The sequence below is a fragment of the Carassius carassius genome, chromosome 47 (genome assembly GCF_963082965.1).
Source record: "Carassius carassius chromosome 47, fCarCar2.1, whole genome shotgun sequence".
Taxonomy (NCBI): domain Eukaryota; kingdom Metazoa; phylum Chordata; class Actinopteri; order Cypriniformes; family Cyprinidae; genus Carassius; species Carassius carassius.
Genome location: NC_081801.1, coordinates 1,425,960 through 1,445,853, shown reverse-complemented (window position 1 = coordinate 1,445,853; position 19,894 = coordinate 1,425,960). Strand labels below are relative to the sequence as shown.

The 19,894-nt window shown below is 35.8% G+C and overlaps 1 protein-coding gene across 2 annotated transcripts in view; it reads left to right on the top strand.

Annotated features, from left to right (window-relative positions):
* LOC132130025 (ceramide transfer protein) overlaps nt 1-19,617 on the top strand; it is a 38,228-nt gene extending 18,611 nt beyond the window's left edge. Inside the window, exons 3-18 of one of the 2 annotated variants that reach the window (XM_059541605.1) lie at nt 3,571-3,687; nt 7,507-7,614; nt 7,713-7,851; nt 8,173-8,256; nt 8,767-8,924; nt 13,081-13,173; nt 13,255-13,341; nt 14,453-14,545; nt 14,653-14,733; nt 15,619-15,714; nt 15,795-15,927; nt 16,936-17,006; nt 17,096-17,224; nt 17,803-17,932; nt 18,038-18,172; nt 19,047-19,617. In XM_059541605.1, the coding sequence (XP_059397588.1) occupies nt 3,571-3,687; nt 7,507-7,614; nt 7,713-7,851; nt 8,173-8,256; nt 8,767-8,924; nt 13,081-13,173; nt 13,255-13,341; nt 14,453-14,545; nt 14,653-14,733; nt 15,619-15,714; nt 15,795-15,927; nt 16,936-17,006; nt 17,096-17,224; nt 17,803-17,932; nt 18,038-18,165 (1,647 nt within the window). In that variant the 3' untranslated portion in view covers nt 18,166-18,172; nt 19,047-19,617. The remainder of the gene's footprint in view (nt 1-3,570; nt 3,688-7,506; nt 7,615-7,712; nt 7,852-8,172; nt 8,257-8,766; nt 8,925-13,080; nt 13,174-13,254; nt 13,342-14,452; nt 14,546-14,652; nt 14,734-15,618; nt 15,715-15,794; nt 15,928-16,935; nt 17,007-17,095; nt 17,225-17,802; nt 17,933-18,037; nt 18,173-19,046) is intronic. The other variant, XM_059541606.1, reaches the window with a different exon arrangement.
* Nucleotides 19,618-19,894: the final 277 nt, after the last annotated feature.

Sequence of the window (19,894 nt, the reverse complement as noted above, 5' to 3'; positions counted from 1 at the left end):
ACATGACTAGAGATCGACCGATATGGGTTTTTCTATAGCCGATGCCGATGTTTAGAGGTCAGGGTCAGCCGATGGCCGATATGTGCTGCCGATTTTTAGGGCCGATATCTTGAAGTTTTCCCCTTCATTTGCATGCAAAAATGTCACACTAATAATAAGTGGATGCACAACATTTCTAAACTTATCATCATTTATTGAGCACTGACTTGAACCATCTCTCGAATCTTAATTTTGTGCACTGCACGGTATTAAAATAAAAAATGTATCCAAAGTTAACCAAACAAAATCAATAAACTGACCAAGTATTAAATATATAAAACAGGTAATATATATATATATATATATATATATATATATATATATATATATATAAATAAAAGTCAATCATTTACATAAAAGTTTTAGAGCATTTATCAAGTAGAATTTTTCAAGTTTGTTGGAACATAAATGTAAACTTAAATATACATTTAAATAAATACAATTTTAAAAATAAAAATCTGAAAAATATAAAAAAATAAATATATAAAAAATAAATAACAGTAGTGCTGCAAACACACTAGCAACCAGCAACATTTGTGTTTGGTATAATGACACAGAACATCTAAAGTCTATTCTAATTTCAAACTTACATCGCAGTCTGTTCATTATTAAAATAAAGTACAGTCAACCAAACATTTAAAAGGTTACACTGGTCAGTTTAAATAGACCGTAGTATACCGGTCCACTCTGCTGTGATGCCAAGGACGTTTTTGCTCATGTGAAGAGGATGATCTTTATCGTCTAGTTTACATTAAATAAATAAAAAATATTATAGTTTAACATTCAGATACATTGCGAATATGGAAACATTTGGATATGTGCAGAACGAGACGTGAGCAATAACCTCCAAATACATCTAGTCAAACCCGCGCTCGCTCGTCCTCGTATGGATCGGATCATTTTTCGGATCAGCAAAAAAAAAAAAAAAAAAAAGGCCAAGACAAATAAACATACGTTTTGTCTTTTTTTTATTAACATTAAATTATTAAATTAAAATATATGAAATCAACTTAAAGTGCACATAATATCTTATTTTTAACATAATAGCCCGACTTCTCATCTTCCAGTGTGCTGTGATGAAGTGAGCAGTTATCATCACACAGCTCTCCGTCCCCCTGGACGTCCACCCGTCTGTCGTGAGCGCAACAGAGGATGCTCAGGATAGTTCATCCACAACTGTTTTCTTCTCCTGTTCATAAAGATCTGGCACAATATTTTCACTCTAACCTCTCTCCTCATCATTATATCTGACAGGGAATCCAAAATGCGCGGGGCGTTCAAGCTCCTCCGTTCCTCCGCTCGCCATGACCACTGAGTGTGGACTAAACATGCGCAACTTTTTTTTTCATAAATCAATCCGTGGGTCACGTGTGTGCCGAACCGAAGATATTGATCCGAACGGATCACGGATCAATGAAGATCCGTTGCACCACTACTATAGTGTGTCATTTGAAAGTATTGCAGATGCGTTTTAAAATACAACAACGAGCACCACGAAACCATTTAAAGAGGCGCATTCACCGGTCTCCTTGACGAGAAACAGTCAACAAAGTAAAATGATCTCCAACGTATGGCGCGCTCTCTTCATTTTATCAAATGATCATAATCACATCTATTCATTTTACAGTCCTGCTACTAGCATTTTATTCAGACTAAAACCCCTTTAATTCGGGTGAGAAAGCTTTTTTTCCAAGTGGCTTTTGCACATAATAATAATACCGCTGCAGACGCATTTTGAAGCATTAAAGTAATTAATTTAATCATTAATTTAAACGACGATCGATCATGGAAATTATCGAATATTGACATCCCTAAATACAAATGAGTTAGATGGAAAACTGGTTATTGTCTGAATCAAACCATGCCTCCGAACAAATGTGATTCACTGTTCTGGGCAGCTCCAGGACAGCTGTCTCTCCGAGCACGCTGCTGTCTGTGAGCGGGAGGGAAGAGAACGTAATAGACAGTTTACTTTGGTAACGTCATGCTGCAGTGTTTGTTAGAGCTGCCAACTTCACCCCATTTACAGAGTGAAATTCTCTGACTACCTTTATCTCCCAGGACTGCTGTTGAATCTTCCAAAAGTTTTGGCTTGGGGTGCTTCACATGCAGTGGCAGCAGCAGCACTTTCCACCGCACCAATAACACGGGGCTGCCCGCCGACATGCCTGACTTTAAATCGGCGCTACTAAACACGGATATCGGCCGATGCCAATATATTAAAAAATGACAAATATCGGCCCGATATATCGGTCGACCGATATATCGGTCGACCTCTAGACATGACCAAAACTGAGCTCTTTGCAGTGCATTCTGGGATCGCCTTCTCCGCAAGTGCATCTTATAAGACAGCATAACGTTGCTGGGTTGTGAAGTCTCACGCTGTGAACAAGTCGCTTAGTTTTCCATTGAGCTCTGGGTTTGTAGTGGGAAGATGCTGTTATATGTAAAGACTGTTTGAGGCCTCTGGCACTCTGTGTTTGTTTGTTGTTGTGGTTGTGTTTTGTGGTGTGATAAGTGATAATCATCTTCGCTCAGATGTGAGTGATTATTCTCCTTCCTTTTAAACACATGCAGCTTTGTCTCCAGTCTCATTTAAGCCTTTTTCAGTCCTCATGTGTCATCCCATCATGCCTCTTCATATTGTGATTAGTGTCAGGCTTGATGAGCGCCCCCTGCTTTACCCACAAGACCAGGTGTCTGTCAAATCATTTGGGGTTATTCTAATGTTCTCTCTCTGTTGATGTAGTATGATATGTGTCTTTGAAAGGACTTATTACTCATGTAAGGTTTATGTCATTTCCTGTGAGTGAAAACAATATTTTTACATTTTATATATATATATATATTTATAGCATTGCTCTCTGTGGTTGCTGGTACCAACAAAAATAAATAGTGACTTCACCTGAAGTGGTTGTGTAAGATTATTTTAATCTCATGAGTAATTGATCTGAATCTGTTCTCTGAATTGTTCTAATGAGTCACTCAGTGAATTTAAGGTTTTCCTTTTTAAATGAGAAATTATAATAAGTATATAATTTAAAAAGTTAAAAAATATTTCAAAAAATAATGAAAATTAATTAATCACTAATTTAATAAATGTAATATTAATTATATTAATAAAAATAGATATAATATGAATGATTAAAAGTTAAAATTAAAATAAATTATATTAAATAAAAATACCAACATTATAAATATGACATACTGGGTGTTTACAGATAGAGGGAGGGAAAATAAAATAAACACTGGGTTATAGGAGTGCAATATATCACACTGTTTGAGTGCCGTTAGTGTTTTTTCAGAGAGAAATATATCTTAATTCCCAGCAGGATCTGTGGATCAGACTCTCTCTCTTTTCTTTTGGTTGTGGTTTGTCTGTCTAGTATTGAATAGTCCTGGTTAACCAACAACAGATTGGATTCTAGGATCCCTCTCTCACCCAAAGCACCTTGTTTAGAAATGTCCAAATATCATTAGTAATGATGTCTGATGATCAATCTAATCCGTGTTCTCTCTCTGTCTCTGTAGCCTCATGAGTTTGACGAGTGCCGGATGGACATCAGCGTCAATGATAGCGTGTGGTATCTACGTGCTCAGGACCCAGAACACCGCAACCAGTGGATCGATTCAATCGAGCAACACCGGGTGAGTGTCTGTCTTTACCCAGCATGCTCTTCTCTCATGCAGCCAGACTATCTGTCTGGTTTCTGACTGAAAACTGGAGTTTTTTGTTGTTGTTTTTGTGACCTATTAGATTAATCGGTCAGTTCAAGTCACAAACACAATCCTATGTAAATGCAAATAAAAACAATGAATGTTGATCATGCATTAAATCTCATGCAGCAGTTCAATAATAACTGAGTGAGCGCACCACTCGCATAGCTGTAGTAAAATACTGTAGAGAGAAAGGATGTGGGCAGGTACAGACAGTGCGCTGGGTGGGTGTGAGGACAGAAAACTGCTGTGGTGGAAATCAAACTGAAGAAGAACGAAAACAATCAGGCTGAAGAGGGGAAGCGATGAAAAAGGTGTCATTAGATGTGTATATACAGGGTGCGATTTGTGAAAAAAAACAGGGGAGATGCTTTTGAATTTTTTTGGAAATACTTTTAATACAACAGAAACTATTTAGTGTGATCTCAGTTAAATAAAAACATTGTAGGTCTACATTAGGCCTATTAATTGTAATGTTTAATGTCCACCATTATTCAAACAACAAATTATATAGAGAAAGCGTGCAAAGAACAAAACAAGCTTTTGAAACTCCGAATATTAATTTAACCATTGCATTTCGAAACGCTCCAATCCGAATATATATAAAGCTGGTTTCAGAGCAACATGCAAAACTGGCCTTTCAATCACTGACATGCTTCAAGTGCTAAACCTGGCAGTGCATATATTTAAAGTTAATATTGGCACTGTATTTTTAAGTGTACTATAAAATAGTTATACTAGTATTATCACACCGATTGTTTTATTATTTTGTTTATTTTATTAAAATATAAAATAAATAAATGCAATAATAATACTATTATCATTGTTAATAATTAAATAAGAATAATAATTAATAATAGTTTTATTTTAATATTTTTATTTAATGAGTCACATCTCCAGGTGCTCTCATGAGAACCAGACCCTAAACTTATGTGCACCCCTGCTTATTATAAACAAAAATAATTATTTATTATATTAAAATTAAAAAAATCCATATACATATATACACACACATAATAAACAAAATAAACGAAAACAATTATATATAAGATTAAATAAATGTTTAATAAGTTAGTATTTAAAATGAATTAAATGAATTTTTTATATTAATTTATTTTCATTCATTTACAAATAAAATAATTCTAAACGAATAAATATTAATGTATTATATACAAATAACTTATCATTTAATAAACAAAAGTAATGAATAAAATATAAAAAATTAAATGAACATATTATGACTTTGTTATTTGTATTAATTTGAAAATAAAAAGATGAATTTAATAAGTGCTTATAAATAATTGTAAAATTTCATAAAACCCTTTTTTTAAAAAATTTTTTTGTCAAAAATACTTTTTAATATTTTAGCTATATATTCCACCCCTTATGTGTTTGTGTGTTGGTCTTTCAGTATCTGTCTGCTGCATTTGCAGAAGTGTTTCTTGTCATATGGACACACCCTGACACACGTGCTTCTGATTTCTGCCGACCAGGGGAAGAAGAGGGGGTTTCGCTCTTGCGCACACACACACACACACACACACACACACACACACACACACACACACACACACACGTATTTCCCTGCTCATTCATCCTTCTCTTGCTTCAAGGATTACCCCTCTCTGATAGTGACTCACACACATGGCTCTTCCTGGAACAGGCCTCTCAGCCTGAATCACTGCTCAAGCTATGATCAGCTTCAGCTATGAATGTTTTTAATTCAGATATGAGATGGACCCATATGGGTGGTGGTGTTCAGATCTGCCTGTTGTTGCAGATTGTGTGTAATCGGTCCATCTAATCAGAGCTGTATTGTGTTAAGCCTTTCGCTCTCACTGTCAACACCACACACTCACAGCAAAGCTACTGGAGTTAAGACGTGTGCTTTTGTTTCTAAAAGAAGTGCTTGAATTTCGGTGTGGGATTGCACTTAATTCTACTGATTCCCACTGATAAAAAGCCAAATACATACTAAATTATGTATGTAATAATTATATCATTTGTATCTTGTTATTGTATTTGTTTGTGCCATTGCTTGCCATTTTTTATTCTCATTTTATTACTTACTACATACAAGTTTTTTTTTTTGTTTTTACTTTTTTTGTATTTGTTTAAATAATACCCTTACTCCCCACTCAAATATATATATGGTCAAATAATTAAAACTGAAATGAAAAAGAAAAAAGATTAATTAAAAGATTAAAAATGTCAAAAACACAACAATATTACTAACATTTTAACTAAAATTAAAATGAAAACAAAAATAATTATTTTATTTTTGCATTTGAGATGGTATTATATTTTATTAATATTTTGAATTAAGTTCTATCTTTGTTTTTATTTTATTTTATGTTAATATTTACATTTTTGTGTGTTTGTGGTTCTCAATTACCCCTAAATAAGTTTTTTTTACAGTTATCATTTAAGTAACTTTTTTTTTAAATTTTTTAGCTTCAGTTTTAATTCTAGTCAACTTCTCAAAATATTAAAACAAACTATTAATACTATATTAATGATAATAACATAACACAATATATTTTAATGATATTCCTGCTGAATTAAACATGACACTGATGACAATGCCTTCTCTTTTTCTCTCTCTCCTGCAGTCTTTTGTAATCACTCGATTAGGTTTATTGATTTGGTGTGTGTGGGTGTTATTATCCTGAAGATTATCAGCTGTTCTCCAGCCACTGAGGCTATTGATTGTGTAACAAAGACACGGCTGTTATTTTGTACTTCTGATTGGTCATTGGAGGCGTAGTCAATGCCATAGTCACAGTAAGAGTGCGCTTGATTGGCTGGAGTGAATGCGGGACCACAGATTCTGTCCACTCAGCTGTAAATGAACTCACTGTTGCCATCTAGTGCTGGACAACCTTTAATTCCTCACTAAAGACCGTGTGTATGTTCAGTATAGCATACTGCATACTACATACTATTTATGACGTGGTAATAATGTCAGATTTGTTCATCTGGAGGAAAGATACAGTAACCTGGGCTTGTTCTGTCATGCTCTGCTCAGAAGCCTCATGGGGAAACCGTCATTGTGTGTGTTTATGCTGCTAAATAAACTCAGAAACTATTTTCAGAGGCTGTTTCTTATAAAATGAGCCCCAGGAGAGATCTGAGTTCATGGAAAGGGACTCTCTGGACTGTGTGTGTGTGTGTGTGTGTGTGTGAGAGAGAGAGACGTATCTCTTTCTATCACACACACACATAATATTTTTTCTTATTGACCGATCTTTTGAACAGTGAACCACTTCTGTGATGAAAAGCAGCCATACAAAGACATTCAATGCGTCGTTTTTAGGTCACTAGTTCAGCTTGTTGTCATCAAATTCTGCATAGTATGCCAGATTGCTTTCATACCAATTGCAAACTAGACTGGAATCACATGAACCAAACAAATAAATACTCTGCTGTGAGACAGACCGGAGTCCACACTATATATAATGCACATTAAATATCTATCAAATATATTCATATCAAATATATAACATGTGCATAAATAATAGTAATGTCTTTTTTTTTTTTTTAATTTCACCTTTATTGTGTGCATATATATAGTATGTATGTATGTGTATTGAATGCATAAATATATATAAATGTTAACTACCTAGAAAATATATATTATTACAAATACTACTTATTTATTAACTATTAATGAGGAAGAATTTTGATTATCACATTAATTCTGTCTCTGTCTGTCTCTCTCTGTGTCTGTGTCTCTCTCTCCGTGTTTAGGCTGAGTCTGGTTATGGCTCTGAGTCCAGTTTGAGGAGACACGGCTCCATGCTGTCCCTCACATCAGCCACCAGTGGATACTCAGCCACCTCCACCTCCTCCTTTAAGGTGAGAACCAAATACAATGTCCAGTGTTGATCAAATATGGTGACAGTATGTCATGCCTCACTACTCTGGATTCATACGTTTGTGTTTGTGACCCACAGAAGGGTCACAGTCTGCGAGAGAAGCTGGCAGAGATGGAGACCTTTCGAGACATCCTGTGCAGGCAGGTGGACACGCTGCAGAAATACTTCGACGGCTGCTCTGACGCCGTGACCAGAGACGAGCTCCAGAGAGACAAGAGTGAGTAGACGGAGTCAGTTCTGGTGTGCGACGGAGACATCAGGATATGAGACACATGTTTAGACAAATTGAACCTTATTCAGATTCCTCTGCATGGGTGCCGTCGCTCTCACTCGCTCTGGATGCATCTATTGTTACAGCACAAGGGTCTATTGATTCACACCAATAATCAACGTCCTCTTTTGTTCATCCTAGTCCTTCCCCTAAATCTCTCTCAGGGTTGTGTCGTCTCTCAGTATGTGAGTGGGCCGATCTGAGCACCACTGACCACAGGGCCATGAGTTCATCCTGACTGTGTTTGTGTGTGTTTTCTCTGCTCAGTCATAGAGGATGATGAAGACGGTTTCCCTAACACTCGCTCCGATGGAGATTTCCTGCATAACAACAATGGCAGCAAGGAGAAATGTAAGTGTCTCTGCTGATTTCTGTACGTGGGGAACTTCAGCGGAGTCTGTCCACTTAATTTACTCCTGTAGTAATGAATTGTGTGAAGTCTCTAACATGAAGTCAGCATGTCTCCAGTGCAGCTGCGTTGAGATGTTTTCATTGACTCATGCTTTTATGTAACATTTAATACATCGATAATATAAATATAATATTGTATATATACTTATAGAGGAAACAATATTATATACAATATATTTGTTTTTTTGATGTATATTTTCTCTCACACACACACACACACACACACACATAATCTTTAAAATGTAATATATTTGTGTGTGTGTGTGTGTGTTTTCAAATACATGAAAATAAATTAAATAGAAAATACTCAAATAGAAATTGAAACTCCGGCAACTGCTGGAAAAAACTTTTTTCTATTGCATTCTGCCTGATTTGGACACTGTCTGGCAAAAGAAGGCCTCTAAGGTGCCTTTGAGGAGTCTGACTGGATTTGTTCTCTCTCTCCATCAGTATTCCAGTGTTTGAGTCATAAAGGCATTAATGGGATAGATTTTAAAGGAGAGGCCATCACGTTCAAGGCAACCACGGCGGGAATCTTGGCTACACTTTCCCACTGCATCGACCTGATGGTGAAGAGAGAGGACAGCTGGCAGAAGAGACTGGATAAGGTACGAAACACAGGCTTCTGAAGCTTGTCAAACCGAAGAGAGATGGGGTTTCTGTAGTTCAGGGCTCCATTGGCTTACTACTGTCTCTGACAGAGTGAAAGTTTTCCCTGAATGTGAAAATAAAACACATTAGTGTGAAGCTAAAAAGAGCACCCACAGTTGAGTCATGAGTAGGGCTGTAGTACTCAAATCCGGTCTTGGACTCGAGTCCAGAATCTAGACACTTTTCTGTCATCTCGGACTCGTAGCATATTCACTCGGACTTGGCCATTGGACTCGCCAAGTCTTCTAGTTGGTCTCGACCGAGTCCAGCAAAAAAATAAAATAAAAAATTTCTCCTTCAAAACAAAACCACATTTGCATGATGTCGCGACTGAAAACGTGTGGAAAACGCTAGGCGCGCCCCTCTCCTTATTTCCAAAGCACTCATGGACCCGCTCTCCATGAAGACGCAGAAGTTTCAGCAAAGAATAAATGGATTTCCATTATTAAAAATCCATTGTAGTAGCTCTGCAAATAGATTCATTTAAAAAATGGCTATCCTTCTACAGCTATGATCATCTGTTTCTCCATCTTAGCTTTCAGTATTGTTCCGGGAAAAGTTTAGATGTTTCTAATTTAATTTTCTACCTGTTAGATTGTGTTTTATTTACGTCTACACCTAGATAGCCTTAAACGTACCCTTTACAATAATGAAATAATTATTGTTGTACAGTATAGGGGTTGCAAGACTACGGATTTCTACTAGTCGATTTTTTTAATAAAAAATGCTTGAGTTACTCGACTACTCGTGGTTCATGCTATTGTAAATGAAAACACATTAAATAGTTTTTTTTTATCAATAAACGCTTCTTAATGTATAGCCTTATGCAACAATTACATATGTACATTTTAAAAACTTTATAATTATGACATTACATATTAAAATTTTCATGTAACAACCAGTATTTGTATCTGTAACAATCACAAAATTTTTCGTATCTGCATTCGGATACAACATCGTACAGTTACTTGATAAGATGACTTTTTGTTTTTTTTCGTAGTTATCACTGAACAAGTATGTCGTGTTAAACTAAAATAATTATTAATTTCTAAAATAATATTTATCATGCAAGCAGAGAGATGTCATGATAAACGTTTAGTGATCATCTGAACACGACTGAATCCATTCAATGCACACATTTTCATTATGCAGAACTCTTTAAGCGAGTCTTAATGTTAATGAACTTCACTAAACAGATGTGTGTGTGCCGCGCAAACCAGCAAAAGATAAAGATGCAAACATGTAGGACAAGTAGACAATGTATCCATATCTAAGCTGATTATTAGCCTACTCTTGAGAGAGAACTGATTTGGTTTTTGAGAGACTGAGATGTGCAACGCTGCTGTTTGATTGGTGAGCACGCTGTACTTAATCCATTCATTCGTATCTTAAATCATTGCCTTTTAAATATATTTAAATACTATAACATGTATGATGTATTATTATAGGTAAAATTACTCTTGCAACGCTCTGATTTCTGAGAGAGGCGACAACAATGCGGTGTTTGATTTGCGCTCTTTTCACTCATAAAGTTTACATTCATTCACTTCTGGCGCTGATCCCCTGGCTCACCTGTTATCTAGCTAACACCGGACTGTGTCAGCTTCAGCCGAGTATTCAGGCAGAATTATTCCTTGTCCGTTATTCGTTTTTTAAGCCATTATCCTTGCCATTCGGTTTCAGGCACAACCCTAATTATTAGGGTTAATAATTATATCAATTTAATGGGTTTGTGTGTGATAGAGGTGGAGCTGAATCTGTCTGCAAATGTGTCGCAGTCAGCAGCATTCAGCACAATCCTGTCACATACAATCAGAAGGAGAATAGCCTAAATACTACATATTTAATTTTTACATGCAACATAGATAAGGTCATATAGTAACAGCTCCACGCAATATTGTAATTCTAAAATTCACGTCGTACTTGCAAACACTTTGTATGCATTATGGTTAATGCATGCTGGAGTAGTCGATTGTTATTTATGTGCGCATGCCCAGTAGAGCCAAACGTATCCCTTCTAGCCTTGCTGCGCGCATTTGTCATATCCCGAGCTTTGCATGTGTCTGTGCACTGTGCCAAGGCATCAGTCATATAAATTTTTGACCACAGACATAATGTCAGCAAAAGCAGCATTGTTAAGTAAATAAAATAATTTGACCTTACAGCTCCAAACTCTGTTCTAGAGGACCAGTGTCCTTTATAGTTTAGCTCCCAGGGTCAGACTGGGGGTAAAATCAGTACTCATTACCAGGGCCCCAAAGGAAGAGAGGGCCCTTGAAAAGTATGAAATATGAATCTGATACTAATCTGAAATATATTTTATTTTACCTGGATATTTTCATGGGTGGGGGGCATGGGGGCCCATCAGGACTGCCTATGCACAGGGCCCGGGATCTTGTGTAACGCCCCTGTTAGCTTCAACCCTAATTATACACACTTGAACCAGCTAATCAAGCTCTTACTAGACACACTAATCTTCCAGGTGTGTTAAGGCCAGTTGGAGCTAAACTTTTCAGGACATTGGCCATCCAGGATCTAGTTTGGAGACCCCTGTCCTACAGAGTTGTTACTTTGCACATGTTTTTTGATCATTACAAATAATAATGTAAACATTTTTTCTTAGAATAGGAGATATGCTGTCTCTCGCATTACATTATCAGTAGTTAAGTATGTGGTCTTGAAGAGGACCCTTTTTTCTCTCATTTGGACTCGGTCTTGAATTGGACTCGAAACTTTTGGACTTGGACTCGAACCTCTTTGGACTCGGTCTTGACTCGGTCTCGACTAGTACTTGACTTGGACTCGACAAAGCTGGACTTGACTACAGCTCTAGTCATGAGTGAACAGGATGTGGTGTCAGAATTATGGCACATCTGTCCTGGTAATTCACCAGCTTAAAATAAAAAAAGAGTTGCAACATTGGCTGAAATGGTTTGCATTGATGCTATATGTGAACACATTTGGTACATTAGCTAGCAGAGCAAGGTATGACTACTTAATCATACTAATCATCTAGAGCAGAAGTCGACTATTCGGTTTCACAATCATTTAATGTGGGATATATTTGGTTTTTGCAAGTTATCAAACACAATAATGTGACCCATTGACACAGAAGTCACATGACCTATGATTAGTCGACACAAGCATCAAATACTGGTGCAACTAATCGACTAGTTTCTGAAAAGTAGTTTTCGGTATTGTTAATAAAGCTGAAAAAAATTACAAATATTAATATTGCATAAAAATTTTGACTACCCGAAACAAAACAAGTTTAAAGTTGAAGTACTGAATTAAAATTTTTTTTAAATAAAAATAATGCATAACAGAATTAGTCAAATAGACAATAAAATTCAAATGAAAACGGTCAATAAAAAAATAAAAGGTAATTAAAAAATATAAATAAATACTCTAATACTATACGGGACATAAATTACTAAACCATAAACTAAATTATAAAAATAAATCAGATTCAAAATATTAATAAATACTGTAAAACTATATAAAATTTATCCAAAACTAAAACTGAACATTTAAAAATAAGACCTGATTTAAAATATTAATAAATATTAACATACTAAAATATTTCTATTTATAAATAATACTAAAATAACACTGGTATTACAGCTAGAGTAATCTGTGCATGACACTAATGTGACAGGATTATTATTTTGTACGTTTTCATTAATATGCAACAAACAGTATTTCAGACGTGCATTTATCCTGTTTTAGAGAGATCGAGCAGTGTTTTGGTGATGCTTTATGAATGAAAGCCATACGTTTAAACACGGAAGACTGTTGTTTGTGAATATCTGCTGTGGTATCTTTACCAGAAAGGTTCATCCAGACGTTTTTAATGGGTTTGTGTGTGATAGAGGTGGAGCTGAATCTGTCTGCAAATGTGTCGCAGTCAGCAGCATTCAGCACAATCCTGTCACATACAATCAGAAGGAGAACATGGGCGTCTGAACAATGGAGCGCTTCAGAACAATCCTGCTTCGATACGGTCTCTCGCTCTGCCCAGATCACACCGAGACTAGCTCTGCTCACGTCAAGATATTAAACATCACAAGTGTTTAGTCAGCTAAAGCCGTTCCGCTCTCTTGCTTTCTACAGGAGATGGAGAAGAGGAGGAGGGTGGAGGAGGCGTATAAATCAGCCCTGTCCGAGCTGAAGAAGAAGTCTCACTTTGGAGGGCCCGATTACGAGGTGGGTTTTGTTTTGCGCTGATGAATTTGACCAAGTAGGAAGAGCAGTAAATGGAGATGTTGATCTTGTTGTGTCCATCAGGAGGGTCCAAACAGCCTGATCAATGAAGACGAGTTCTTTGACGCCGTGGAGGCCGCTCTGGACAGACACGACAAAATAGAAGAACAGGTGTTTTAACTTTAATGAGAAAAAGAGGATATAAATATCACTGTTGTAAAATATGCATGTGTGACCCTGGAGCACAAAACCAGTCATAAGTAGCACGGTCATATTTGTAGCAATCATATATATTTTGTAAATTTCCATACTGTTAATATATCAATTGTAATATGCATTGCTATGGAGTTCATCTAGACAACTTTAAAGGTGTTTTTTTTTTCAGTATTTTGATTTTTTTGCACCCTCAGATTCCAGATTTTCAAATAGTTGTATCTCAGCCAAATATTGTCCTCCTAACAAACCAGACATCAATGGTAAGCTTATTTATTTCAATTTTGAAAAATGTACACACATGACTGGTTTTGTGCTCCAGTGTCACATATAAATTTGATTATGTATAGGCCTAATTATTTTATTTTACACTGCAAGTTACAATACTAATATTAGTCTTAATTTCTTCACTTACAAACATTCAAATCTTTAAACTTTTATACTAGTGAAATACTACAAACTTGTTTTATGATGTAATTAATCTAAAAATGTCCAAATGTAGCATAATTGCAGGTTCTACAGGCTTATTTGGGGCATGTTTTTAATTCAAAGTCCCATATTATTCACAAAATCTTTTTTCTGGATATTATTTAACACATTTGATATATAGATTTTACACACAATAATTATTTTATTGCATTTCTTTAAAAATATCATTATAATACTAACAAAATCCAATATCAGTTCACCTAAAAATGCATTGATATATTAGTACTAGGACCAATTGCAATTCACATGCATTTATATTTGCAGTTTATAACATTTTTAATAATAATATTAAGTCTTAAAAACTCTGCAAATGGGTCACCTTTACCACATGATGTGTCGCTTTGGAAAAAAGCATCTTCTAAATGCATAAATGTAATGCAACTGTAAATATTTTCAGCTTTTTAAAAATGTAAAACAATTACATTTTGAACATTGTTTTGTTTAAAGTCTGTTTATTCTCTTAATGAGTCTTATTGAGCAGGATTCATCAGTGCATTCTATTCTGATTATTCAATTTCCCCCAATGTGTTTCAAATGATGCTGCTTTGTTTTTATCATTAATGTATGTGTGTTTTTCTAGTCTCAGTGTGAGAAGAGCAGGATACAGAGGAGCAGTTCAGTACCTTCAGGAGACATCTTCTCCAGCGTGGGCTCTCACCGATTCGCTGAGAAGGTGAGCTCATTCTTCTCGTGTCCCGTGTGGTGCTCTGGTTTCTCGTCTTGGTCTCTTTTTTGGGTTCCTGATGAAGCTGTATTCTCTCTCCTTCCACATCTGTGTAGCCCCCCTCTCGTCCTTCCTCTCCCTCATCTTCTGCTGTAGCCTTCCTTCCTTCTCTCCATGAGCACAGATTCAGTGCTGAGGTAACAGCGTCCTCTAGCACACTCATCCAACACTCACTACCAGCTGTTACCAGATTCATAATCATGCATAGCGTTGAACATATTGATATTGCTGTGTTTCAAACCCTAGTAGACTTTTTGGCCATCGTTAAAACATTTTATTACAGCACACACACACACACACACACACACACACACACATATATATATATATCTGTGTGTGTTTAAAACCCTATTAGTCAGCATTTTTGGCTATGGGTATGATGCTGCACTAATGGCCAAAACTGCTGTCTGGGTAAGGCAGCGCATTATCCAGTCCATTTTATTGGCAAGTGTGAATGATGGATAACCATAAGCTGTTTAAACAGCGCATTAAAACCACACAGTCTGCCTTATCTCTATTTGCTCTTTGCTATTTGAAGCTGCAGCTAATAATACGTTTTAACTGCTTTTAATATCATCATTTGCTTGTTCAATTCCTTCCTGGAAATCTTTTACTTTAAGTCACCTTGAAATTTTTTACATGCATGTTCCTTGTCTTATTATTAAAGATTTATCTGTCATTGTTTCAGTCGGCTTTTAGATGCAATGCAGCCGTTCTAAATCCAGAAGTTTAGTGCTGGTTAATGTAATAAAGTTTAATGAGTTATATGAAATGCCTGTTAGCTTTGAGATACGGAGGAACAACTCGACCTCAGAAGAGAGTGTGTGCTGGTGGTATTTCATGGCAGGGAGTAGTTTTCCTTTCGTTTCATTCAAAAATACAGAAGTAACTCAAATTACAGAAGTGAAATGATTGAAGGCTGTTTCATGTTTGCTCTTATCACATTTAGTCAGTATTGGGTAATGTTCACATTAAGTGTTATAAGCATGACCTTTGACCTGGTTGTGCTGTGTTTCGGACAGGTGCAGGAGATGGTTCAGAATCACATGACCTACTCGCTGCAGGACGTCGGTGGAGACGCTAACTGGCAGCTGGTGGTGGAGGAGGGAGAGATGAAGGTGAGTTTGATCTAGTGTCTGTGATGAGTTTAGTTTGAGTCCACAGACTCACTCTCCGTCCGTGTGTTCGTCTCTCTCAGGTGTACCGGCGCGAGGTGGAGGAGAACGGGATCGTGCTGGACCCTCTGAAGGCCACACACTCTGTCAAAGGGGTCACAGGTCACGAGGTCTGCCACTACTTCTGGGACACGGATGTCCGAAACGATTGGGAGAGTAAGTGTGTATATATACACACACACACACACAGACATTAGCTTAAAGCTGCCATAGCAATCGCTTCTGTTGCATTTCAGTTTTTTCTGAGATGCTGATGATCTTCGCACCAAAGTCATGATCAGTACTGAATCAATAAGAGCATGTCATCACTAAACCTTTAATCAGTAGCTCAATAACTACTACAATAACCACTTTTAGAAAATGTAATGATTATACCAATTAATTCTATTCTTATTCATGAGAAAGAATAGAATGAATAGAAATGGAGTAGACTTTATTGTCCCATTCAGTTCACAACACAAATATATTAAAATATAGCAACACTCGAAAGCATAGTTACATGCTTTTGTCATTAAAAAAAAAAGATTTATATATATATATATATAAGTATAGTTTAGGTTTTTATATATTTCTTCTTTTTAGATTTTATTTCACCAATTTGTCAAAAAAATTAATAAAAAAGTTTTAGTTAACCCTGGTGTAGAGTTATGGAGGACTAAACCTGCAGAAATCTTTAAAATCTATTACAATTGAACTATTTTTGTTTTTAACACATCCTTTATTTATTTATTTATTTTCCTTTTATTACATTTATTTATCTGTATATTAATACATTTTTAATTTCTGCAGGTTTAGTCCTCCATATAGAGTACAATTAAATACCACATCGATCTCTTACTGTACTCCAAAATATCATGAAAAGTCAGGTTTGTATGACAGCACACATCTTCATATAATCTGAAATAAAGCTCCTCTGCTGTATCATATCTTTAATAATGGAGCACGTCGATTACTAAGCACAGTGTAAGCAGCATATACTCTTACCATGCTTTTACATGCTTTAATACAGTGAATTACCAGAACACTTTCACTGTCCAGATGATTGAGCTGCACCTCCTAATGAACACTGGCTCAGTCGATAGTGATGCATCTTGGGTAGAATTACTCGTCTAGTACCTCAGTGTTTCAGCCTTTATCAGCTGTCATTTCTGTCTCTGTCTCCAGCTACTGTTGAAAACTTCAACATCGTGGAGACGCTGTCTGATAACGCCATCATCATCTACCAGACTCATAAGGTGAGAAGAGAGCACGCTTTCTAAGTGAAGCACTGCTTTACAGTGATTTTATTGATTTGTGACATTATCTTGTGTTTGTGTCTGTGTAGAGAGTGTGGCCAGCGTCCCAGAGAGACGTCTTGTACCTGTCTGCCATTCGTAAGATTGTGGCCAATAACGAGAACGATCCAGACACATGGCTCGTCTGCAACTTCTCAGTCGAGCACGAGAATGCCCAGGTGAGTCTGGTCTCGATGGCAGCTGTTCGTGTAGCAGCGGTTTAATGAGTTTGGTGCACCGTGTAATGCTTTTATGGGTTTTGTGGATCAATTCTGACTTCTAGAAACATTTGAAATGTGTGCATCCACTTCATTTAATTATATGTGACCCTGGAGCACAAAACCAGTCTTAAGTGTCAATTTTTGTCAGAATTGAGATTTATACATCATATGAAAGCTGAATAAATCATCTTTCCATTGATGTCTGGTTTGTTAGGAGGACAATATTTGTCTGAGATACGACTATTTGAAAATCTGGAATCTGAGGGTGCAAAAAAATAAATAATTCAAAATACTGAGAAAATCATCTTTAAAGTTGTCTAAATGAATTCCTAGCAATGCATTTTACTAATCCAAAATTAAGTTTTGATATATATACACACACACACACACACACACACACACACACACATATATTTATTATGGAGAGATTCTATTATCTAGTAAGCAAGCAGGATTATTTCTCAAAATTAAAAAGTTGCAAAGTTGTATTATTTTCATTTATGACTCACGGTTTCATTGTTTTTGTCCTCGTGTAGCCTAACAACAGATGTGTTCGTGCTAAAATCAACGTAGCGATGATCTGCCAGACCCTGGTCAGTCCACCAGAGGGAGACAAAGAGATCAGCAGAGACAACATCCTGTGCAAAATCACATACGTGGCCAACGGTTCGAGAAACCTCTCATCTAGAGTCTTCATAAAATAGCTAAGATACAAATGTATGAATCTTTAATATACGAGTATATAAATCAGTGTGTTTGTTGTGGTTGCAGTGAATCCTGGCGGCTGGGCTCCTGCGTCTGTCCTGAGGGCCGTCGCAAAAAGAGAATATCCCAAATTCCTCAAGCGCTTCACGTCCTACGTCCAGGAGAAAACATCCGGGAAGCCCATCCTCTTCTGAGCACCAGGTGACCCAATCTACATCTGATCAGAGTTTATATGACCACAGCACTGAAAAACTGTCTGTGCCAGAGTCTGACTTTTACTTTTCTTTCTTTCTTTTTTTTATTTTATTAATATCCTTATTATTTTTGGTTATGTATATATTTTTTTATTACATTGTTGTTGTTATGAATTTCACAATTTATGTTCTTATATATTTAATAGTAATACATTATTATTATTATTATTACTATTGCTATCATTTATTTTATTATTATTTTAGCATTTCTATGTATTTTTATAGTTATGTTATATATTTAATAATTTAGTGTTTTAATAGTTGTTGTAATACATTTAATAATTTATTTTTACTATTTTATTTATATTTATTATTTTAGTATTATTTTATATATGTTATGTTTTTATATTGCTATTACTATTTGTTTATCTATCTTTTCTTTATTTAAATTTTTTTAGCATTAGATATTTTTATATATGTTAGTTTTTATATAACTTATTTTATTTTTATAATTTTTTTAGTATTATATATTTTATATGTTATGTTTTCATATTACTATTTTATTTATTTGTATTATTTTTTTGTATTAGATATATATGTTATGTTTTTATATAACTATTATATTTTGAGTATTATATATTTTTATGTATGTTATTATACATATAATCATTATTATTGTATGATTGTTTTTTTTTTACTATTTATATATTTAATAATATATATTATTATTTGATATTTTTTACATCTATTATTTGTATTAGGTTTTTTATTAGTTGTCATATTTATTATTATCATTGTTAATTGTGCTATACATGTTAAATGCTTACTGCATTATTATCATACTTCTGAAATGCATGTTTATTCTCTGTTGTTCTCTGCAGTCCCCAGTTCTGCTGTGTGTGTGTGTGCATGAGCGCCTCTGGTTCCTGCACACTCCTCCAGAGACACAGAAGACTCATGCGTCCCTCCTCAGACTGCTCTCGATCCACAGGAAGCCCAGCGATAGATGCCTGATGCTGTTCTGTAGCGCCACACTAGCTCACACAGACCGAGGACTAGAGAAACCTAACCTCAAAGTCTGTCCCATGTCTTCTGTCTGAGATCTACATTGATATGAATCTATATGTATGTATGTAAGTAAATGAGATAGCAAGTTTATATATATATAACAGAGAGTTTTGAAGCTGAACACACGAGACTCGCTCTGTTTTTTTTCCTGTTTGAACACATTTCAGCTTTGCTTTCGTCGTCCTCGTATAATGGCTGTTTGGGGAAATCAAAGGCGTGTTTGTGAGTGAACTCTATAAACCTGCCTTTCGTCTCGATGTTGACCGTCTCTTTTATGAAGCGCAGCATCTGCGGCTGACGAGGAGACGCTTCATTTCTTTGGAGATTTAATTATATCTGTGTCTCAGCAGCACAATTCCAGATCGATCGTAACCGGAAGACATTTTTAATGTCAGATGAGCATTGCGTGCAGATTATTTGTATATAATTTCATTATTGCTTCAGATCGTCAGTCGATGTTGTTACCTGACTAATTTAACTCTGTATGCCTTAACGTGTGTGTGTGTGTGTGTGTGTGTCACAGAGGTATGTACAGACTCAAACGTTTCTAGAAAAGTGCCTCATTAATGATCTTGCTGATCGTACCGCCCAAACCAACCTGACGTCCTTAAGTGTTCCTACAAAGATCATTTCATACTGATTTCTTACCTCATATCAGAAT